The sequence below is a fragment of the Eumetopias jubatus genome, unplaced genomic scaffold (assembly GCF_037043125.1).
Source record: "Eumetopias jubatus isolate StellerSeaLion01/CBP00866 unplaced genomic scaffold, mEumJub1_p1.0 scaffold_3, whole genome shotgun sequence".
In the NCBI taxonomy this organism is placed as follows: Eukaryota; Metazoa; Chordata; class Mammalia; order Carnivora; family Otariidae; genus Eumetopias; species Eumetopias jubatus.
This window is the reverse complement of record NW_028274809.1, coordinates 65,581,528-65,607,305: the sequence shown is the minus strand read 5'-3', so window position 1 is coordinate 65,607,305 and position 25,778 is coordinate 65,581,528. Positions and strand designations below refer to the sequence as shown.

Below are 25,778 nucleotides of genomic sequence, written 5' to 3'. Positions count from 1 at the left end.
TTGTAACATTTAACAAATCTTAATTTCCATTACAGGTATCATTTCTTCTGCTGTAATATAAACTCCCTGAGCTCAGGAACCATATCCTGTGTTGTTGTCCATCATGGGCCAGCCCAATACATATCCCACAGAACAGTGGCTCAGAGAATGAATGAAATGTGTCTTGAATAAATAAATAGTGCACTAATTTTAATTATAAATTATTAGTCTTTTATAGGGAACATTGAAAAAAACTGAACACTTGTCATATTGCTTAAAAATAGTCATGACTTAGGGGATAATTATTTTCTATGCAGAGATGAGTGATATTAAGCATATCTGTACTGTATCCTGGTCAATTATTTGAAAAATCAATGAAGTTCTAATGAAGCTAATTACTAACTGATATCAAATTAAATTTCCACATTATGTTTTTAGAAAAATAATTGTTCATATTTTTCAGTGCAGTATAAAAACCTTAAAATACTTATCTTCTTTTTCTGTTGGTTGAAATTATCTATGATGACACCAATGAATAAGTTCAAAGTGAAGAATGACCCAAAGATGATAAAGATGACAAAATAAATATACATGTAGAGGCTGTATTCATATATGGGCTGCTTGTCTACCTATAAAATTAACAAAAGTTAGCTGTATGTTGACAATAACATTAATCATTTTCTTTTTCACATGGTTTGACAAGTTAATCCAAATCGTTCTATCCTAGGTGAACTTGGCTTTTCAGAAGCCATAACATTTTAAGGATCGGCATAAACATTCTTAAAAATTTATTCAACATTAAGTAAATATTTATTACATGCTTACTATGTACATGAATATAATCTTCAAATGACTACAAAGGACTTAACCATACATAGTACTTGTTCTCAGATTGGTAGGACAATTTAGTAACTAAGTGACCTAATGTATGTTTTCTATTTCCAGAAAAAAACTGTAAAAGAGGAGATAACCATATTTATAGAAATTCTGCTGATTTTTTTTTTCTTCATTTGATGACAGAAATGTCTTCACTGGATTTAACTTTCTTAGCATGGAACTCATTTCACATAAACTCTTCCACAGCATTTTAAGTATAAAAACAATAAAAACTATGAATAAAATTTTTTAAACCCATGAATAGCATTTGTTATTGAATTTTTATTTTGATAAACATATTCATTCAGCACTTGTTATTGCTAGGCGGTACAACAAAGTGCTCTACTTACATTTTCTTTTTGGATCCTCAGAACAATGCCATGAAGTGGACATTGAATTTTTTTGTTTTTTTTCAGTCAATAAACAGGCTGAGAGAGGCAAAGTAATTTGTTCAAAGTCAGGTGCAGAGGTCTTATGAGAGAGCCAGAATTTGAGCAAGTTCAGTCACCAAATGCTGCACACAGAATTGCTAGTCTATTATTAGGTGGAAGTGCTTCATTCTGTGTGTACATACCATCCTTGGAGCTACTATTTGAAAATGGCCAAACTGAACTAAGGAGCTTTAAAAATTGTAAGTTTGGTGTAATAATGATCAATACTTACATTAACAGAATCAACAGCTGCATACATAATATCCATCCATCCCTTAAATGTTGCCTATAACAATAATAAAATCTGAATGTGAGGCTCAGACTCTAAAATAGCCATACCTGAGTTTAGTCCATTTATTGTTACATTTAGTGACATCAAATCACTGTGTTTTACTGTATTTCAAAATTCCAATTTAATATAAAGATGCTATGTCAAGAACAAAAAGGACATGGTCCCAAGTCACATCTAAATCTTAGTCCTAGTTAATTATTTACAGGTTGTTACAAATCCAGCAAAGTTTGCACATGAACTTTTATTTTTCCAGAGGTAGAGGAGAATTTTATGAACAAGGCAGGAAACATTTTTTTTCTCCATTTTTTAAGTATCCTCTATGATAGTGGGAAGTTCTTCTCATTCCCATATAGTGTAAAACTGGCAGTCCAAAAACTATTTATTTTTGGAGCAACATTCAGATAGTGTAAATGGTGAGGAGCCACATGACACCGAAAGTCTATTGTGAATTAATGATTCTCAAATGCAACAGAACCTTTGCTTCTTAACTCATGTTTTATAGGTATATGTTCTAAGAAAGACCAAGTCTCCTTTTTAAAGTCACAAAGTACCTTATCTTTAATTTCTAGGTAATAGATTATTTAAAGAATGACTTCTATCCCTCATCTAGTGTCTACCAAAATATCAAGCATTCATGACAGGGCTCACTTACAACTTGAAGCAGAGACAGGTAACCAAGTCCAACATTATCGAAGTTCACCTTCAGGTTCTTCCATCGTACATTTTGACTAACATTCATCAGCGCGGAACAATCAGAACGATTTTGAACTAGATTTGTTGGAAAGCGTGACCCGTCTGTGGTGTTAACACACTCATAGAATTTCCCAGCAAACAAATTTACTCCCATGATGCTAAATATTAGCCAGAATATAAGACACACCAGTAGCACATTCATGATGGAAGGAATTGCACCTATGAGTGCATTCACGACCACCTAGTATTCAAAAGAAAGAAAAGGATGATTAGGAGTAGTAAAAATGTTAAATGGTCGACATTAACGAAACACAATACAGAATTAAAGAAATTAGAAAAGCCACCGTTACATGTTTAAGACATCAAATCATCAACTAACATGTATTAATTGAATGTCTAGCTCAGTAGTATGCCAAGCAAGACAGAATGAGACAGGAGCCCTGTGAACAAGTTTACTAAAATACATGATGAACACACATTGAAACCATTAGCCACAGTGCAAAACAAAGTAACTAAAATGATACCACAGCTTAAATAAATGAAAAAATAAAAATAATAAACCAAAAACCTGATAGATGTAAGGTGAAGTCCTAAATCTGCATACTCTAGGGAAAAAAAAAGAAATTTCTAAGTATGAATGATAAATAAAATGTACATTTAAAGGTTCATAGTCCTAGAATGACCAGTGCTAAAATTCTCCCATATACAGAAGCTATTGATGTATGTAAGCTGAGTTGAGGTTAGGAGTCTTTTATTGTATGAACCCTTTCTATTTAGTTGGTTCTGCTAATAATGTGATATGTGAATTCAATTAAGACCTTGGGACCTCTGTTTCTTCATCTGATAAATGAGAGCCACCTTTTCAAATTTATTATTCTAAGTCTAAATATACTTTATATATAAGTCCTTGGCTAAATATAGACAATGCTTGCCTCAGTTAAAATAAAAATGAGGTAGTTATCTTTAATACTTCCTTTATTTCTGCTTTTTGGCATTTCCACTGCTATTAATGACCAGTGCCTCTTGCCACTCCAATTTTCCTGCATGCAGACTATCAGTATCACTCTCCAGATTTTCCTAATTACCCCACCTTTCAAAACCTACCTGTCTTTTTATACGTCAGCTCTAGTCTGAATTTGAGTCCAAATGTGTTAAAGACTAATTTGTTAAGTAAGAGCACTGTGTTCCCTCTTTTTTCCAAATGGTGAAACATTAAGCATCTCTGACTACTTTTCAGATTGTCTACAGCAGGAGTTGGCAAACACTTTCTTAAATATTTGTAGGCTTTGAGGGTTATATGGTCTCTGTTGCCAACTATTCAATTCTGCCACTGTGGCAATAAATTATAAACAAATGGATATGGCTGAGAAGCAGTAAAATTTCCTTTACAAAACAGGCAAGCAGCCTGTGGGTTTTAGTTTGTTGACCTCTGGTCTAGAGCAATAGTTATTACCCTAGGGTCTATGGGCCTGTTGAGATTCTATGCGAGCATGAAATTATATGAAAAACATTACAGGTGTACTTTTTTAATGAAGAGATGATTCGTATTTTTATGAGATTCCAATAGTGTACATGACACTAAAAGGATTAGGAAGAACAGGAGTAGAGAATAAAGTTCAAAGTGGCCAACTCCTGTTCAAGTCTATGCTTTCATCCTCACTTCCTACTGGCCTCCCCATTGTGCTTATCAGTTAGGCACATTGATCTTCTAGTCATTGCTCAAACAGGCCTTGCACACTCAATCCTGTGCTTCTCCCCCAGGTAGTGTCTCTGCCTGGAATGCCTACATGCCTGGGATTTGGACCCACTCTGTCAGTCACGGCTTCAATGTCAACTCCTTGTGAGGCCTTCCTGGACTTCCTGTGGCAGCCACTCCAACCTCCCCCATGTTTCTGTAGTGCTGCATGCTTACTACTTTATAGCTGATGTCCTAGAATAACTACTGTTCCCCTGTCTGTCTCTCCATGATCTGTGTCCCTATTCAGTCTTGGGGGACTGGGTCTCTTCACCACTGTACTCTTTTTATAGAATAATAACTGACACATCATTCGTGTTTAAAAGGTTTGCTGAAAGAATGTGAGCAACAGTGCTCTGAGGGAGATAGGTACGTATCGGTCTGATAAGAAGCCATTTGGGAAAGTCAATAAGCTTAGGAGCCTCAAGACTCAAAGGAAGCTAATGACAAAAATGCCTCAAATCACTGTTTCATTTATTCTTCAGAATCATCCTGCAGTGTGAAGGAACATACCCTTTTTGCGTGATTAATAAATGCTAAAGGGACATATCTGGCCCTCCAAATATATTAAACCATTCTCCTGCATCAGCTCTATTACAGATAAAGAACAAAGAGAAGAGAGGATAAAATAATGTGCTGGCTTCATTGCTGAGGGAAGTAGTTTTGTAAGGGAATGTATATTCTTCATTCATGAAAATGCAGTATACTGATACTGTCTGAGTCCAGAAATCAGTCATAAGTTCTAGACAGATTGTAACATTCTACCAGGGCTCCAAAAATAAAGTTAATGCCAATGGATTCCAATCCCACCTTTCTGTCTAATAACGTAAATTTAAAATTTTCAATTCTTATATGATAGAAAGGGTTGACTTATACTTATGATTTTTTGTGTGTGTAATCATGATCTCTCATATACATGGGTACACTGGATGCATTAAACAGTCATAGTTTAGCAGAGGTAACACTAAAGATCTGCTAGACCAGAAGATCTCTGATATTTACCCGAGGTTTCAGATTTCCAAGCCCCATCCCGGAGTTTATGATCCAGTATGTCTGGAGCGGGACCTGGGCATTTGCATTTCTAATAAGTTCTCAGATGACGCTGATGGCTGGTCTGTGGATCGCACTTAGAGAAGCAGTGAGATAGACTAATCTACATGTTGAGTTATTCAGGGACTACAGGTAGAGAGGCAGTCATGTAAATAAGTAGAAAACAGTATAATAAGGATTTTGTATGTCTGAACATAGAGGGAGGATGCCCACTTATGCCCCATGGTGAAGAGACAAAGCAAATTTAAATTGAGGCTTACTGGCTGGGTAGGTATCTGTCTGCTATATTGATGAGTCAGGGTTGGGACAGGGCAGGGAGAAGCATTCCCAGCCAAGAGAACAACAGAAGCATGAGAAAGCAAGTATAAAGCTGATGAAAAGGAAATTTGAGGAAAGCAGCAATAAATGAGGATATGGACTAATTGGAGAGAGTAAGGTCACTGTCCTCCATGCATTTTATGAAGTTGCTGGCTTAATACAGCCCTTAAAGCTAAGTTGCTACTAGTCATTATTTATCTCACCTTGTTTGTCTCTACAAAATGATCTCTTTTCAGGCACCGTGCAGCCTAGTACAAATTATGTAAATTCTCAGAGCTTTAGTTGTGTCAAATGTAATTTGGAGATAATTCTACTTTCATTGAAACATTTATTTTAAGGATGAAATTTAAGATGTGGCTGAAGCCGCTCCAATTCCCTGTTTTTTTCTTATGATTCCTACCCAGGTTAGTTCTTTAAAAAAATTTTTTTAAAGATTTATTTATTTATTTATTTATTTATTTATTTGACAGAGAGAGAGAACACAAGCAGGGGGAGCAGCGGGCAAAGGGAGAAGCAGGCTCCCCACTGAGCAGGGAGCCCCACGCAGGGCTCGATCCCAGGACCCTGGGACCATGACCCGAGCTGAAGGCAGACGCTCAACCGACTGAGCCACCCAGGCGCCCTATAAAATCTGAGCATTGGATACAGGCAAGTCCTTGATAACTTGTATATGGGAGATGTTATCAGAATGAATAGTGTTTCCTAGTAGAGAGATTTTCATTTAAAAAAGAAGTCACTTATTTGGATTACTGCCTAACAAAATTATGTGAAGGAGGCATTACTATATTTGATTTACTCTTTGTTAAACAATATGCACTGAATACTATGTATATGCATATGCACAAACACACATATAAACAGTCCATCTATATGTATATTTGTAGATATATGTACATATTAATATAAACAGCCCATAATTTCTACATACTTTTTTTTTATATTTTATACTCCATTTAGAAAACAAGGATATTAAAAAGTTTAGCATTTTCTTACCCTCATTCCTTCAAATCTAGATAAAGCTCTTAGAGGTCTTAAAGCTCTAAGCGTCCGAAGGGATTTAATGGGGCCAAGGTCTGAGTAGCCAAGAGTGTTTGCAACTAAAGTAACCAAAGAAACCTACAAAAAATAAAATTTTCATTAATCATTTCAGTAAAATAATAAAGCACGAAGAGGAAAAGTCAATTTCAAAGATCACTAAGAGCAGATCAACAAGAATAATATTTTACATATCAAGTTATCTCATCACTGCCTAAAAATAGATAAGATGAATGAATGCTTTTATAAGGAAATAGCTACAAAGGAAGGCTAAAGAAAATAAAAAGAAATAGTCGAAGGAAAGTAGGTTATTTTTTTTTCAATGGTTAACTTTTAGGAAAGTAGGTTATTTCTTATATCTGAATAAAGCTTTTCACACTTTTTGTCATCAATGATTATGTACTTGCTTATTAATTCTGAAGTTATGCTTGATATATTTAATTAGATATGCTATACATTTAATTCTTATGAACAACTTATGTCATACACTTATGCTATACATTTAATAAGAGCAACTATTAAATTTCAATTATAATAAAACCTAGGGCATAACAAAGTATGTGATTCTGAAGCTAAGTCGTAAGAGTGTGGCATTGACTCAACCAAATCTAAGTCTAGTATAGACTTTATTCAAAAGCATTTGAAGACTCATGATTTTGAGATGGAGCTAATTCCCCACAAATTGTTCTGCCTTGCAATTTCTCAGAACTGGTACCAAAGATTTACCTAGGAATAGTGGGAGAAAATCTCAATTGTATGGAAGAGAGCACAAGAGTATGGGATCTCACTGGCTTTACAATCAACACAGACATACGGAACTTTATCATGTTAGACCTGCCACAATGACCATAACCAGTGTCCAACAGAAATTTGTGTTCTTATCATAAACTATCTTAGAAGAAAGAACATGGACAGAAATAAAATCAATACACATTTTGGTAATCAGAGTAATGAGCTCCCCAATGACCTTACATCTGGATCTGTAAATGCATTCAGTCTCTGAGTAAGTTCCATTTAAAATATTCATGTTTTTACACTGTGAGTAGCAGGAAGCAATGGCTAAGAACAATGTCCGGAATGCAGCTCTTCATTATGAATTAAGTACTGACTAAAAGATTAAAATTTTCCAGGGAAGACTAGGAAAACCTGAGAGTCAACCTCCTTATATTTAACTATTGACAGAGTAGAAAAATTCATTGCTCACAAGTTCACTGCTCCTGCTATCAGAGACAAGTAAACTGATTTATGAATCAAGATGTGTTGAAGTGTGTGTTCTTTCTCCTGCAGTTGCTTCCAAATATCTTAATGTAACATTGTTTCTTTTTAAGTCTTTATGCTACATATCCAGCAGAACTAATCCTCCCTTATATCATTCCGAAATTCACCCAAGTCATTCAGGTCCATTATTTTCTTAAGTACACTTAAAATATGCTCTTTAATAAGAATAGCAAGTATTCCTTTTAATCAGGAAGTTTTTAAATGTCTATTATAATGGGAATAGCCCCTACAGAAATGGCAGACCTAATTTCCAAACCACTGTTAGGTGTCATGATATTGAATATAATAGATACATATTATTGAGAAAACTAGAGATTACTCTGTAACTGAGAAGATATACACACATCTATTTATCTATGCATACATATGTATGTATACAATATATGCCAATACTGACGAATAATGCTCAGGCAAATAAATTTCAATTAAAGAACCCTGTGGAAATCCAACAATCCATCCTGTGAATATCAAATCAGATCAGTGGTTCTGAAACCTCAGTATGCACCAGAATTATCTGGAAGGCTTATAACAACAGTGTTCTGGGTCACAATACCTGAGATTCTGATTGAGTAGATCTTGGGTAGGTCCTGAGAACTGGATTACTAACAAGTTCCCAACAATGCTATTGGTTCAATGAGAACCAACTTTGAGAACAATTCCTCTAGATAACTGGTTCAATTTTTGAGAAACAAAATTTCAGTTCCTCCTCCAAATCTGCATCACTAAATTTGCATCTCTACCAGCAAGAATATTGTGTACAGCTTGACTCTCCATGTTGCCTTTTAAAAATATTATATATAGAAAAAAATATTATATATAGAATATTATATATAATAGGTAATGTATATTTTTATTTACATGTATGTTACTTTTTCTCAAAATATCAAATAACATTTCAAATTGAAGCTATATACCTGAGTTCTGTATATTACATACTCTTAAATATTAAGATTCCCCAGCTCAGATTTTGAAATACAACACAAAACAATTTCTGCTACGAAATGGCTTTATCTCTTTCTTAACCTAAAATAAATCAATTCTATGTATAAGCTTTTATTTCACAGACTGAGTGATGAAAATAACTATGTTTGTGGTAATATTTTTAAAGGTTTTTGAATATCTTACATATTTTATAGTAACTTTTAAAAGACCCAATCAAATTTAATGGTTAAGAGAAAAGAAAAGAAATAACCTACATTCCTTCTATCATTTCTTCTTATTTAGGTTAGCCTTTCTTTAAATCTATTATGTTACAAAAGCATCTATCTTACCATTTATTTTTCTAGCCAGTAACTAGGTAACATATATATAAAAGTAAATTAAAGAACAATCAATATGGAATCACTAATATAAGGTTTCAAAAATTAGAGATCTCACAGAGAAGGCCTAAGAGAACATAAGAGATGTAACGTAGAGCTATACCTCAAAAAAAAAAAAATAGTTTTTGTACATCACTGATATAGAAAACAAAAGTGTTATTGTTTGCAATATTTTATATATTGAGCCGTTAAAAAAGAGTTTACTGAGCTTTGGATAACAGTTCAGAAATTGAACTTTTGAGTAGATATGATGAGTTTTGGTTTAATTTTGCAGTCAGATTTGGCTATTTATAATGCTTATTTGTAATTTTGATATCTATTAATGATGCTATATTTATCTTTTCTGAAAAGTTTGATGATGCAAACTCTTGGTTAAATGTTAGAGCACTTGTTAACACTATAAAAATTTGCATGTTGCCCTCTAATTCCACATCAGATGGAAAACCAATCTCTAAGAAGTGTAACTGATTATAAGTTGTCCCTTCCCTAGCCACAAAGACTAGATTTTGGAAAATCTAGGAGAATTAGTAGAAGATAGAAAAAAACAAATCATTCTGAGAAAAATTAGATTGGGAAATTGAGGTCATGAATTAATTTAAGAAAACCTTTTAAAATAATATAAAACATAATAATGTAATTATTATATGTTATATATTATTAAATTAAATCATTGACATAAAATAAAATTGAATACACTAAATAAGAATAAATTGATAAAATTGGCTGTTGCACCATTTCTATTTGAGAGACCTTAATCTCACAGCTATTTTAGGATTTCTTTCCCATTTCAACAAGATTCCTAAAAAATTGTTTTGCTTTGTTAAAAATAATGCATAAGCTGAGGCATTCTTATATATTTTCCATCATCCAAGTATTAAATAGTTCTCTGAATTTATTACTTGAAATTGCCAATGCCTATTTTTCTGCTTCACTGCCACTCTAGAGATGAAGGGTAAGTTGGATGTTTCAGGTGGAGACAAGAGTTGTGACTAATTTTGGTTTTCCCTCTCATTGTGACAGAGATAAATATTTTGAAATTCCATGCCTCCCCAACTCCTTAACCCAGAGTTATTTAGCTTTAGCACTACCATTTTACATAACTTTCAGCTAACATATGAGACAACTTGATATATCCCTTATCCTCTTTTATTTTCTAATTTTATATTGTAAAAAAAAAAATCAATATTTTATCTTTTTAATCTGTGCCTCTTCCCTCTTCCATTCCCAACCCCCACCACCAAGTTTTCAGTTTTTCTTCTTCCCAATAGGAATGATATTCAAATCATGTGTATATGTGTGTGTGTGTGTGTGTGTGTGTGTGTGTGTGTGTGTGATATATATGTATATGTATATATATATAATCACATTTTCTCTGATTGCAGAAAACATATGCACAAGTAAATTATAAATGTTAGAATGGTACAGGAAAGAATTCACATTCATTGCAGAATTTCTCTTTTAATATTCCTTACAGATATATTTCTACTGGCTATATTAATATTTCAAAAGTACCTATAAGACTATAGTCTGAAAGTATAAAAAGCTAACCAAGATCAAAATATGATAACAAACAACATTAGTGAAGGTTCCTCAGAACACTTATTTGTAAGAATAAATCCAACCTACATCAACAATTAAGAAATCCAGCCAACACCAGGCATTGGTGAAATACGTTTTATAACCATATGCTACCCATTTTAGAAGCATTTCCAGAATGAAGACATAAGTGAATATCTTGTCAGCATAATCCAGGATAATCTTAATGGTCTTTTTCTTTTCAATATATATATCTTCAAAAGCCTGTGAAAATAGAATTCAAATTTCAATTCACATCCACCTTAAAGCTTATGATTCATGACAAAAGCAGGAAAGAAAATTCTGATGGATAATTTTATACTGAAAGATATATACCATTATGGGCTAGCTGACTTTCTTCTGGTTTACAGCTCCTGTGTAACACTTAGTTTCTAGACTTCTTACCAGTATGTGCCACTGGTCGCCAGAGGTTAAGAGAAATGGTGCAAAGAATAAATTAATTTATAATCCTCTAAAAGAACCACGATCTCTGATAACTGCAGCAATTTCTACTTCATCTGATTTCCCTTTATCTCTCTTCAAATTGGATGAATCCTGATAATTTAAGACATGATTCCCAGATTGTCCGGTCATATATATCTTTCTCACCCTGTACTCTCCTTCACTCTCACCAGTAGGATTTGGAGATCTCCTTCAGTTCTTATATGCTTGTGCATTCCCAGTGCCTAGAACTGTGTCAAAGGACTGGGGAACACAGAGGATGGTTTCTTTCTTTGAATTCTGCACAATAGTTTATCATTCATTGAAAGCTTTAGCTCTACAAATTACTGTTACATTCAGTTCATGAATGTGGCACCTTTTAACACTCTTCTAGAACTTTTAGTAAGTGACGGACGATGATTCTGCAGTCATAGCCACTAGTCCCTCGGGAAATAATTAGAATGGACTTAATGAACTGAGCTCACCGAAGACATTGAAAATGATTCCTGACCTAAACAGGTCTAGAGTATTAGGATTTGCTTTTTCAAGATTAAACAATATTCACTTCGTTGAAGAACATGAAAGCAAAAGGAGCTGTATCCTTAGTGGTAAACATTATACTACCTATCCATAGCCACAGGCTTATCCATTCTTCTTCTTATTCCAAGTTCCTATATCAATACTTTAAAAATGATCCTTGGAACTTATCGCAAACTGTTGGTATCAATATTGAAGATGACAGAGAAGTTGGGACACAGAGAATGAGCAGACTTACTAAGACGATAAAAGAAGGTTCTAGCAGCTGGCAGAGTTTCTGAATGTCAGTGGCACTGAAATGCAAGGGGGACCTTCCAGCTCTTGGGATGTTCTAGCCTCCCTTCTCCAAGTTGTTGAGGGGTGAGGCAAGCTACCCAGACAGACACTATGGCAACACTTCAATACTTGAAATGCAAAGATAAGGAAGGGGCTTGATCACACAGAACAAGAGGGTTGTTCCTGGAACTGGGGTGCAGAGCAGGACCAGTAGTAAGTCTTGATGCTCAGAGCCAAATACCCTGTCTGAGTGCACCTTGTTCTGACTAGTCCCAGAGCTGGTAACAGGATTCAGCCTGCAGGGCTCCTAGTTAACTTCCAGGACTAGTTTCGTGGATGTGGAAGCAAGGAGGCAAGGACATCATTATGTGAGCTCTACCCAATGTGGGGTGTAGGTTTTACTGTTACTCATTTCAGTCACCATTCATTTGTTTCTACATGGTGGGTACTCTCCTTTTTGAGAAGCCAGAAATCAGTGAAAAGATATGGTTGGCTTTGACTTTAGAGCTCAGTTATGGGTCTGTTGTTTACTAGCTTTGGGACATTAAACAACTTTTTAAACTCTCCGCCCAACTTCCTCATTGGTAAAATAAGCAAAACGATAGTTTTTTTCATAGGATTGTTCAAAGATTAAGTGAAAAAACTTATATAAAGATCTTGAAACATAATAAATACGTACGAACTCGGCTGTTACCTTTTTTTGTTTTATGGACAGGGATTTTAAAAATCTAGCTTAATTAGCAAACTCTCTGAGTAAAAAGAGCAGTTTCTTAAAATACCTTTCCCTTTTCTTCCTCATATGATTCAACTGAATTTCAGGTTTTTTTTTTTTTTAAGATTTTATTTATCTGTTTGAGAGAGCGTGAGCGCACAGGTGCCTGAGCAGGGGGAGGAGCCAAGGGAGAAGGAGAGAAAGAATCTCAAGCAGACTCCACGCTGAGTGCAGAGCCCAACATGGGGCTTGATCTCACAACCTGAGATCACGACCTGAGCCAAAATCAAGAGTCCCACACTTAATCGACTGAGCCACCCAGGCACCCCAGAATTTTAGTTTTGAGAGTACCTCTTCCCAAAAAAATGTCATCTTCCTTTTTCAACATTTTCAACAAGGGATTGCTCTAAACTTTTCTTTAATTTTTCTTTTTTACTCTCCTTTCTAAAAGTCTCAGTCACATGTGTGACTCAGCAAAACAGTTACTAGCAATACAAGATAATGTAGACATTGTTGAGATTCCTACTCGCATTCCACCCGATAAGAAGAGTACCATTTTTTTTCTTCATCTGTTTTAGGAGAGGCCATCCACTGTAGGCCCTGAGCATCCCTTCATGTCATTGTTGGGTATGCCAAGAAGGCAAGGCCCTGACTTACTCTTTACTCAGGTTATTTCTCCCGGTTGCTTTGAGGGATGAGACATTGTCTCTGTCTGGGACAAAAAAGCAAGGTTGATTACTGCTTGCTATAAAAGGACAGGGTTCCCTGGGGTGCCTGGGTGGCTCAGTCGCCTAAGTATCCAACTCTTGATTTCAGCACAGGTTATGATCTCAGAGTTGTGAGATGGAGCCCCATATTGGGCTCCACGCTGGGCGTGGAGTCTGCTTAAGATTCTCTCTCTCTCCCTTTCTGCCCCTCCCCTCCTTTAAAAAAAAATGGACAGGGTTCCCTAAATTTAGTGCTCTTCAGCTATGAAGCTAATCCACGTGTGTGGGCCATTCATTTATCCCCATGCCATGCCCTCATGGAGACTTGGAGACAAAGGGGACCAACACAAACATGTTGAAGTTCATGTTGCTTCCAATGTCATGACTAATAAAATCCTTTGTCTCTGACTTGGAGGTCGCATATATTCTATCAGCATCCATGAAATAGCAACAGGTTAACTTCTCATAAAAATCCAATTCCAGATCCATGAAGACTATCTATGAAACAACTTACAAAGTTCTTAAGTATTCTGTTTTTAGTATAAAGAATTTCCAGTGGTATCTCTAGCTGGAACTGAGCTTCTAATGGTTCATCTCTGTTCGTGTCAGCAGGAAAGAAAAACAAGAGAAGGCTTAGGGAGTTTGTAACTCTCCCAGGTCCCTTTCAATTCTCATAGAAAGTGCTTGGTATATATGCAAGAGTGGGAAACGTGTCCCATTCTCACCCTTAAATTACAGTTAGTTTTGCAAGATGCTTCACAAGCTGACGCTGCCTATCTTTGTCACAGTACCTCTGGCCACCACTCTCCTCCCGGTATTTGCTCTTCCTCCGGCGTCACTTTCTACAACTTGGAAACTTTTAATTTCCTGAATACCGCATGATGTTTTATGCTTCCTTATCACTGTACCCTTGCTCCTCAGCCCACCCTGTCTGGCTGGAAAATCCTATTCATCTTTCTAGATCTTGTAAAATATCAACTACTTTTCTGAAATTTCAAGCAGACAATTGTTCATCTCTTGCTATAGAGTTTATCAAGTATATTCTTCACTTACAAACACATTCCAGTTCTGTAATCCCTTGTGCCTCTCTCCCCAATGCTCTATGAACTCCTTGAGAAAAGGACCTGGATCTTATCCACCTTTGCATTCAAGGAAGCAAGAATAATGTCTGGCATGTAGTAGTGCTTACTAAATATTTACTGAACTAAACTAAAATTTTGTCCTAGTACTAATCATAGGAATTCACTTTTAGGTAAAACAACTTTCATATTTTTATCCTCCAACTCATTTATTAAAAATACTGACTTGGGTGGTTGCTTTAGGTGTCATATAACTTACCAGAGCACCACTGCTGAGCAGGATCATGAGAACAATAAAGCTTTCAAACCAACTGTGTTCAACTATCCTGTAGCAGGTTTTCCTGATGTTCCACCAGATTTTTCCTTTCCCTGACTCCATGTCAACTTGGCAGCATGGGAACCTCCGCACACAACCTGACAAGAGAGATATACATATAAAATATTGATATTCAGAATAAATAAAATACTTATGCAAAGCTTTCCCTGTGATGTCCCTCAACTGAATAATTTCTAACACTTACACTGCAGCTTGTCAATTATTTCTAACTTAAAATGCATTCTGTGCTTCCTTGATTTCTCATCAATCTCCTCCTAAGTGTTAAAACTACTTATTTTTTTCATTATTGCAGTCCTAACGCTGTGCTGATACATGATGAACACGGAATGAATGAATATTAAACTAAGATCTGAGGACAAAATGCTTTTCAAGACCTTCTTTGCTGATAAATTAATTTTCCTTGATGTGGATCTCACCTACAGTTTCCTGATACTTCCACTGTATTAAAAAAAAAAAAAAGCTCTTCACAAAGCTTCAATTCTAGATAATATTAAGAAAATTGGTAGAAGTTTCTAAAATTATGTTCAAAAGAATTTGATCTTGATTAGAAGATGCAGGTAAAACTGTTTCAAGTACTCTATGTTAAAAACAACTCTACCTTTGGAACTGTAGGTGTAAAACATGCTGCTATGATAAATTGAGGAACATTTTATTTACATTTTAGGTTTATTCATTCATTTCTCCATTAAACATTTATTATATTTTATATACTTAGCTGTGTATATAGTTTCCTCTCCTCGGGGGATTTATTTTTGGTTTTGGTTAGGTAGATAGAGATAGAAATAAATGACTATAACTGGATATGTCAACTAAAATCACATATATAAAGGGGTTATTTTGGAGCATGGAAAAAATCTACCTCACCTGGCTTGTTTGCTGAGGACAGACTGGAAGAGGCTTTGTGGAAGAACTGGAGCCTGAACTGAGTCAAAGTCTTAGCCAAAAAGAGTATGGGTGTTATTCTAGACCAAGGAGGAGCAAGAGGTATTGTGCATAGGAATTATAAGCAGTTCAGAATTGTGACGAAAGCGAAGTGTACAGAGGCATGGGGGAGAAATGAGGTTAGAGAAATTGGTCAGATTATGGAAAGCATTTTCCTCCACACGAAGGAGTTTGGTCTATATCCTATAGATGTTCAGGAATAAGTGAAGGGTTGTTAGCAGAGAATGATACAGGCAGATGCAACTTAAGTTGATGTCTCCAACAGTTGAAGATAAGTTGGAAGAGAAGAAAAAAGAGGGTGGAGGTGTAGGAAGATTCAGAGCCAGAAAACCATTTAGGATTCTGGTTCAGTAGCCTTAACAAGAGGGATAGGTCATGGCAACTCTAGTTAGGAACTATAACCAGGGCTTGATGATTTTCTAGAGTAAACTTAACAAGTAATGCAGGAAATGTTAATAAAATATATAAAACAGTAAAAGTGTCATATTTGTAGCCATGACGCTGGGAATAGCAGAAAATTTTGAGGAAGTATTCTTTCATTATTCAAATTCTATTATCTGAGATTTGCAGACATCATTGATGAGAGTGAAGTTCTGACATATAGTTTCTTTGTCTCACTTTAACCTTACTGATCAACAGAAATGAAATTACCAACCACCCTTCAGGTTAAATCTATACATGTTCATCAACTGCAATCATTGACTATCTATAAATGCAAAATTTTGGTAAAATTTAACAAAAGCATTGTGTGAGAATCAATGAGTTATATGGAATGTGCAATAACAAATATTGCTTATATTATTATTTGTAAATCATGTGCTACACACCCTTTATATCAGCAAAATTTATAGTAAACTGAGGTACATATGCACACTCTCTTTTTCTTGGAGAACTGGTTGTTAAACATTCACCTGTACACCACCAGGACAGGTGGAATAAGAGAAAACCTTTGAAGGGGACGGAGAGAGAGTCGAAGTAGGAGAGATGTACAAGGAGCTACAGTAAAAAAAGTCAGGGAGTAAAAAGTTTCATAAAGGGCTGGTGAACAGAACTGTGACCAAGAAAGACCCAGAAAGATAATGACTGAAATTTCAAAAATTAAATTTCAAAAATTAAAGTTGATTTAAAAAAAAACCCAACCATAATTACTGTGAAGAAGAGGAAGCACTGAAAAAAGAGAAACTACAATTAGTTGATCTCTTAAAAATTTTCCTTTCAGAACCACTGTGTACTGTTCGTGGGAATGGAAACTGGTGCAGCCTCTGTAGAAAACAATATGGAGGTTCCTCAAAAAGTTAAAAATAAATACCATATGATCCAGTAATTCCACTACTGGGTACTTACCCAAAGAAAATGAAAACACTAATTTGAAAAGTTACATGCACACCTATGTTTATTGCAGCATTATTTACAATAGCCAAGTTCATTGATAGATGACTGGATAAAGAAGATATGGTATGTATATACACCATGGGTTCTCACTCTACCATAAAAAAGAATGAGATCTTGTCATTTGTGACAATATGGATAGATCTAGAGGGCATTCTGCTAAGTGAAATAGAGAAAAACAAATACCATATGATTTCACTTACATGTGTAATCTAAAAAACAAAACAAATGAATAAATAAACATAGAAAAAGCAGAAACAGACCCATAAATACAGAGAACAAACTGACGGTTGCCAGTGGTGGAGAATGAGGGTATGGGCAAAGCAGGTGAAGGGAAGTGGGAGGTACAGGCTTCCACTTAGGAATTAGTCACAAAGCACAGGGAATACAGTCAATGATATTGCACACAAGAGCACTGTATGGTGGCAGATGGCAGCTACACTTGTGGTGAGCAGAGCATAACATACAGACTTGTCAAATCACTGTGTTGTACATCTGAAACTAATACAACATTTTGTGTCAACTAAACTTCAATAAAAAAGAAATCACTGAAAAAAAAAAGTTTTTCCTTCCAATTAGAAGGAAGGTAAAAAGGGGGGAGAGCACTTTTTAGATACTGGTTTCAGAGGTTTGCAAGGTAGGCATTATAAAAAATAATTTCCTTTTTTATAAAACAACATATTTAATTAAAAAATATTGAGTTTATCAAGTAATAACTTCAGAGAATCATAAAGTGTATGCCTTGAAACACAGAACCAGAATTCTTTTGAACTATACTGTTTAGGCAGTATCTTATTATGGTTTCTTTCATGATTCTAAAATGAAATTAGTTCATTGACCCAGGTAATATGAGGTGTACCTGGCACTTTAATTTCCAGCACTATAGGAATGTACCAAGCTATGTTTCCCACCGCCTCCCCCTGCACCAAAGTCTCTGGTGTTTTTGCTATTGTGTGTATTTTATGTGTTCCTGTCCTTTCTGGAAGCTTTTAAGCTCCCAGAGGGCTAAAACTGCATCAGTTATGCCCTTTGTTTCTGCTCACGGTACTTACTATAGTCCTCTACATATATGGTTTAATGGGTCATGTATAGTTGACTTAAAAGACGTAATTCCCCCCCCCAAATATTCTAAAATAATCCAAGCATTAGTAATGATCTGAAAATTCTAGAATTTACAAAAAGATTGGATGAAAAAAAAAAAAAAACAAAAACAAACCCAGGGTGAATAGAAAATATACATATGCCTTCATTTAACCAACGTTAAATTATAGTCAACATGACCTCAGATCTGAATGAATTCACCTTCACATTGTCTAAAACATTTACCTTACATCTCAAATGTATTTAATAAAGTTAGAATATTTTATAAAATGATGTGGGAAAATAGTAAAAAGGTAGGCCCCAAAATGGACTCCCAGATTATCTCTTCCGGGGCAAAAGAAAATACCAGAAGGAGTGAAAAAAATTTTAAGATGGAATTATTTTTTTTTTATATTAACTTAATGCTTGAGACTTAAGAATTTATCTCAATATAAAAACAAACATCTTGTGCAGAACAGAATCGATCTGCCTCAAGTATAATTGCCAGAGGAGAAAGTTTCCCTTTAAGATTTTACTATCCGAGATTTATTTGTGTCAGTCTTAAAACTGAAGAGAAATATTACTCATAAGATTGAGGTAAGAAAAGGGACCCTACATTCTAATTACAAAAGTAAACTTTTTATCTGAGATGAAGGTTGATAAATATTGCCCTCGGGATTTATCACATCTCAGAGAGTTTCTCACTCTTATTTTGAGGCAAGAGTGTTCGAGTGCTTGTCTGGCTTTTATGCAAAGGCATATCCTAAGAGATTTCGAACCTAGCTGGTTAGCAATGTTATCACATCTTCTTTTTTAAAAGGACTATTAATTAAATGTAAACATAACAGAAGAACCTCTCAAGCATTTTAATGGGTCCCTATGGGGTAAAAGTTCTTTCTTTTGGGTGGTTTCATTAATTTGTTCTCGTGATGCATTTCATAAAGTCTATACTGTGTTTCATCATGTTAAACCAGTGCTCCCAGCCCCCACCGCACAAAAAAACTAACCAACATCAACCTCTTCCAAGACAGACTACCTATTAATACAAATATAATAGCATAATCAGTATAATTAACGTAAAAATTGATAAGGAAAAATGAGTTTTTTATAACTTCTTAAAAATTTCTAAATCTTTTAAAACAAGTGTTTTGTCCACATTTTCTTTAAAAAAAAAGTAGGCACAAGTGAGTTGTTACTGTATTCTTAAAGTTAGAATTAGTTATTATTTTATAGGAAATTGAATTCAGAACATTTTGGGGGGAAGCTGAGTTGGTTCCTTCTACCAAATTAACAGAAAATACATTATTTTATGGAAAAGAGAGTATCCTTCTCATAACTTAATCCTGATTTTGTAATTTACTGATTGTATAATCCAAAAGGAGTATAATGTAAAACCAAGCAGAATCAGAGTTCTGTCATGTCAAGTTGTCATGACACGCAGAAGTAAGGCTAGTGAAGAACAGTGGCAGATCTAGAGAAGGAGCCTGGTATCTTGAATTACAAAGCTAATGGAACAGAACTAAGGAAAGGCCTGGCATAAGAGGGAGGAGGAAAGGATGCAGGAGAAATATGAAAATTAGTAAAGTGATAGTTATGAAGTTGAAAAGGATTAACGGATGTGAGACAATGAACAACAAATCATTTTGGTGTCTGTTCTTCAGTGAAAACACAACCCCTCTGATGTAACTCTCACACTCCCTATGATTTTTCTGCTGCCTTTTAGGTAACAAAAATCTTTGGAGGCCAAATGCTGCTCTAAACTGGCATTGGTTCTAGCTCGGCTCTTATAGACCTATCACAAACTGGTAAGAGTCATTTCTAATGTAAGTGAATGAGTTCTCAATTTCCCATCCTGCCAAGCCCAATCATTTTGAAGTCATTATGAGGAAGACATCTCCCAGTTTGAGACCCCAAATTTGGAATCGTTGTTGACTCTTTTTTCACATTTTCACATTGGAACCAACATCCAATCTATCAGCAAATTCTTTTAGCTTTCATTTCAAAATCTACTCAGAATCTCTTACTGCAGGAACATCCAAGAATTCACCCAGCATCTGTCCTTGCTATCCACCCATTTACTCTTTTTTTTTTTGGATTTTATTTTTTTTTAATTTTTTATTGTTATGTTAATCACCATACATTACATCTTTAGTTCTTGATGTAGTGTTCCATGATTCATTGTTTGTGCATAACACCCAGTGCTCCACGCAGAACGTGCCCTCCTTAATACCCATCACCACACCCATTTACTCTTAAGATGGCATGTTGTGAGACTTTTACAGGAGGTCTTTATAATGTCATTAAAAGCGCTTATGTTCTGGCCTTTACTACATCCCTGACCTCACCTTCTACCACGCTTCCCATCATTCTCAATCTCCATACTGGCCCCTTGACTTTCCTCAAATATTGTGCTGCCTAAAATACTCTTCCTTCATACATTTGCACAGCCCACTTCAATTTTCTTCAGGTCTCTGATCAAATGCTACCTTTTTGGAGAGGCCTTCCTGACCACTCTATTTATGTGATAGTAGGTTCCTACCCTTCAACTATTATATTCCTCTTTTCTTTTCACTTCTCCAAAGCATGTAACACTTATCTGACCTACTAAATATTTACATATGTATTTGAGCAAGGGGCAGTGTTTTTTTCATTGCTCTATCTCTCTCCAGTACTCAGGCCTAGGCCTAAAATACAGAAGATCTTTAATGATTATTTGTTAGTTGGATGAAAGAATGATTATGTGGATAAATGGTGAGAGGCTCAGCAAATTGGCTGTCCTGTTTGATTTATCAGGCTGAGCCTCTTAGCCCAGCAGGTCTAGTGAGTACAAAGTTCCCAGTGGAGCACAGCTGCTCAAAGTGATAGGACTCACAGATGTGTGTTTCCTCATAAATTTTCTTGTCTTTTAAAAAAAAATATGTATTTGTTGATTTAAATTTTTACTGAGGTAGAACATACATTTAGTAGAGTACACTAGTTATAAAGATACAGATTGATATACTCATATAATAGTCACGTAGCTCATGATATAACATTTTAAGCACCCAGAAAGCACCCCCATGTCCTTTCCCAATCTGTACCCTCTAGAAGTAGCTACTGGCCTGACTTCTATTTTTGTAGGTTGATTTTGCGCATTCTTTCTCCACATCCCAGCTTTACTGAGGTATAACTGACAATTAAAAATTGTATATGTTTTAGGTATACAAATTGGTGATTTGATATTAAGTGTACATTATAAAATAATCACCACAATCAAGCTAATTAACAGCTCGTCTTCTCACACGGTTACCAATTTCTTCCCTGTGTGTGTGGTGAGAACATTTGAGACCTACCCTCTTAGCAGATCTCAAGTATACAATACAGTATTGTTAAGTATAGTCACACTGGCGTACATTGGCTCTTCAGAATGTATTTACCTTGTGTAACTGAAAATGAATTTTGGTCCTCAGTAAATTTCCAGCAGTCATGGCCAAACACATCTGAAAATGTGTTTTTATAATATCTCCTAAACACTAGACTCAATTTAGAAGTTATGCATAACCTCAAAGGAATCACGTGAATATTCGCATTAGTGCTTTGTAGGACTAACATAAACTTTTTATGTAGTTTAAGCTCAATAAGATAGCACTTGCAGAATGAAATAGCTTAGTATTAATGCTTTCTGTAGAAGGTTTAAGTTTTTCTAAACCCCTTTTCTAATTTGAAGTCATAATCTGCTTGATAAACCCAACTTCTTTCTAGTTATCCTAGAATTTTAAGTTAGGGTCATTCATAAAATGGGTAGAGGAAATGTTGGTAGCATCTTTACAGATTTAATGGTGTTAATTTATTGAGAAATAGGCAACACCTGATGAAATTCTTAAATGCCTTTAATATGAACATTTCTATAGGAAACTCTGTGTTTTGCTCATGGTACTAATTACAGCAAACACAAAATTTCTATCAATTGGGTCTTACACTTGTTCGTTTCTCACATAAAATGGAATTTAGCTTTGTATTTAAAGAGAATTCATGCACCCATTGTAGTTTGGTATCTTTATTTGACAGGCAGTTTCCTTATGGCATGAGTGCTAGAGGAGGCTGGTTGAGAAAAATTTTAGAGGATGAACGCAAGTCAATGATTTCTACAAAAAATACTGATGCTGAGAGTAATAGATAGTAAGTCATTAGCATCAACACTATGCTATCATAGCTTCTCTACAGAATTGCTAACAAAATATTTTTAAAAATAAAAAAAGGAAAAGAAGGATGTTAAGAACTGTGGTAATTAATTTGTGTTATCTTGTTTAATCTCCTTGATATCCCTATAATTCAGATGGGGTGGTTATACCTATTTTATAGATGAGGTATCTGAGATACAAGATTTTCAAAATGTGCTCAAGGTCTCAGAGAGTTAGAAGTAGACCAATTAGAACTCATGTTTATCAGGCTTCAAAATTTGTGGTCTATGTTATTATATTATACTGCAACTCTAGTATAGGTTTGTGTTTTTACTTGAATGACACCATATTCGATTAGAAAATGCTGTACACTTCCATAGTTCAAGTTCAAAGTTACTACTTTGAATAAAATCACTGAAACATTCCAGAAGTAGTAAGTTCAGTAAGCCAGGAAGTGAAAAGTAAACAAAGGAGGTACTGTTAGAAAAGAATAGACTGAGGTGCAAAGGGTTTTACATGGTATGTTAAGGACTTCAGGTTTTATCCTATAGACCAATGGTTCCCAGCTTCCAGTGTGCATCAGAATCCCCGGGGGGATGCAGGCCCTGTCCAGAGTTTCTGATCAACTTGTGGTTTCTGTAATCAATGTGGGGCTAGAAAGGAAGAGGTCAGGGCTGACTCAAAGTCTTTAGCTTGAGAGGCAGGATAGATCATGATGTCACTAAATGAGATAAAGACCAGAAGAAGATGTGGATTTTATAGGGGAGAACTGACTAAAGTTTGTTTTAAACTTATTATACTTCACATGTTTTAAGGCAACCAGTGGAGATAACCAACGGGGAATTATAGGCATATCTGGAATTCAAGTGTGAGGTCAGGGGTAAAGATAATGACTTAAGAGTCAAATAACACAGAAATAGATGTCTGAACTCTAGACATGGATATAAGATAAAACCCCAAATACCAATAAATGGATGGCTAATGAACATTTTGATTTTTCTCTTACCATCTGTAAAACAGGCCTCTGGCTCATCTGAATTTACAGGTTCGGCCTCCGCTTCTTCTCCTTCTCCTGGCAGAGGGTTATCAACTGTGCTGCACTCAGAGGAACTTGACCGATTCAATCTCTAAAAAGAAATTCACCACCCCACCAGACAGTTCATTTAGGGGTCATTCAAATCTTATATTCAAGCCATATTCAATAATCAAAGTCATGCAAAGTGTTATGAAAAAAGATTAACAGTATGATGGCCATAAAAACGTATAAACACATATTGAGGTCAGGTAACCTTATAATACATCTATGCTTGATCTTTCTATCTACACATCCTGTGAAAAATAAATTTTATTATTTTTAGTATGTTAACAAGTAAGTATTTAGACAGAATTAGCATAAGGTATTTTTTGTAAACTATAATATTTGCAAAGTATTGGCCACATTTTTATTGTTTTATGTTTAATATAAATTTGTGTACACCAATAATTATTATATTCAGATAACCAAGACCCTAGTAGAAATAATACAAGTGCCAAATTGCCAATGCCTGATACTTGAAAGATCATATATGACAGTTGGCAGAAAAGCTTGTTGATACTTAAAATTAAAAAAAAAAAAAGAAATTAGTGTAAAATGAAACCCAAACTTATTTGTTCTATTATCTCTTGGATTTAAGAATATGTACCAGGATGATATAGATAGAAGGCTTTTGATCAAGACAAAAAAAAGTCAGATATCATATTGGAATCAAAATGCCAAAGACCATAGTAATTATTTCATCCAACACCACCCATTTCAGTATAAAATTTCAGGACATAGTTGAAAAGATCATAAAGTATTATTTATACTGTCAAAAAACAGTGGCTACCAAAGTGAGTACCACATGCAAACTCTGAAACAAAGATTCAATGAAATTAAACATGGCAGACGCACACACGACAGGAATGAATTCATTGTCATTATGATCATATAGTTGATCATAACACAAGCTTTTCCCGCCCAGAAATTTATGATCAAACATGATGTTTACAAACATACACATACACAGAAATTTTTAGAAAAAATACATACAGCAATTGTAGCAAAACTCTGTCAATTTTTCCTAATATTGCTTTATAAGGGGTAGAGCAGCACATCAATGGAAGAGTTCATTTTTCATTCTCATTTGCTAAACGACATGTGAATATTGAAACTAGTAGTTATTACAGCAGATGCTTCCCTTATTAAGATTACAGCTTTACTATTTTTTTAGAATAGTTCCACAAATACAAGTGCTAAAAGGAAATCCTCATTTCCATTAAATTGATTCCTTAATCTATTAATTTGCATTAATATCATAGGCCTAATCTGAAATATTAATTTTTAGAGATTTACTGGGAAGCTAAAAGTGTTCTTTATGGGTACCACATTCTCAGTGCTATTATTATCACACATTATTCAACATCAGTAAAAAAAGGCATTGATACATTATTGTACGTAAGGAATGATGTAAGCAAAGTTCTTTATAATGAGAGTAAAGAATTATGAATACTCTAATACTCATAATCAATATATTGACATCGGGGCATTCTTCCCACCAGGTCAAAGAGTTTTATAATAGTATCAGTTACGAACAGTATCCCTATGAAATGTCATTTGATTGAATTCATCTAAAATGACTTGAAAATAACGGAAATAGAAATTAATTATAAGACTGAATATATTTAAGGTTTTAAAATATACATTACTCCAAGAAACAATGGGGAAATGTATAATTACTAATAGGCCCTACTGTGCCAATTACCACAAAAACTAATTTTGAGTATGTTATCTAAAAGACTACAGTTATCTGATGCCCTCAGTTCTTGACTTCTCAGATGCATGTGGACTGTCACCAGGGAACTGAAAGACAACGTACTATGATTCTGTGGCGATGAGACCAAGACCTTCAAATGTGAAAAATGGGTTATTGCCCCGGATTTTGAGGCAAAGCAGTGGGAGAAACAGCTGACAGAAAGAATGCAAAGCACTTTCCTGCTAGTAGCCAAAATACTGACAACTAGCAAGTAGTTTTCATGGTTTCCTCTAAGGTGGCAACAATTTTTAACTAAAATGATTCTAATTTGCAGAATGCCTACTCAGCCTAAATTAATGAAAACATCTTCAACCTCAGTATTTGGTTTTCTCACTGAGCATTAACAAAGAGGATATGCCAACTTAATTTGTAAGCAAATAAAATGAAGATGATTTTATAAAGTATATCTTGTCATTTCTGAAACCTTTTATTTTCATAGCTTTTATGGCAATTTTTTGTCAATTAAATTCAGAGTTTGGCTCAAATTTTATATCATAAATGACAGTTATTCAAGATGATTCCTCATCAGAACAGACATTATCAAAATATTTAATATGAACTATCATTTGTGTCATAAGCCAAATTGCTATGGCTTTTTAGAAATTCAAGTTAAAATGTTTTTAGGAATTCTATGTTTTCCTGGGGATGCATGAAGTATTCACAAAGTAGCTATTTTAGTACTGTATATAATATTAAACATTTATGT

At 34.8% G+C, this 25,778-nt stretch overlaps 1 protein-coding gene across 3 annotated transcripts in view; it reads right to left on the bottom strand.

The window, feature by feature from the left end:
• Positions 1 to 25,778, bottom strand: part of SCN9A (sodium voltage-gated channel alpha subunit 9) — a 94,833-nt gene that overhangs the window by 11,620 nt on the left and 57,435 nt on the right. For 2 of the 3 annotated variants that reach the window (XM_028123003.2, XM_028123006.2), the window contains exons 17-23: positions 23,248 to 23,368; positions 14,593 to 14,747; positions 10,633 to 10,806; positions 6,368 to 6,490; positions 2,231 to 2,512; positions 1,519 to 1,572; positions 471 to 608 (exon numbers count right to left, since the gene is read on the bottom strand). In XM_028123003.2, coding sequence (XP_027978804.2) covers positions 471 to 608; positions 1,519 to 1,572; positions 2,231 to 2,512; positions 6,368 to 6,490; positions 10,633 to 10,806; positions 14,593 to 14,747; positions 23,248 to 23,368 — 1,047 coding nt within the window. Of the gene's footprint in view, positions 1 to 470; positions 609 to 1,514; positions 1,573 to 2,230; positions 2,513 to 6,367; positions 6,491 to 10,632; positions 10,807 to 14,592; positions 14,748 to 23,247; positions 23,369 to 25,778 lie in introns of all 3 variants that reach the window. The other variant, XM_028123012.2, reaches the window with a different exon arrangement.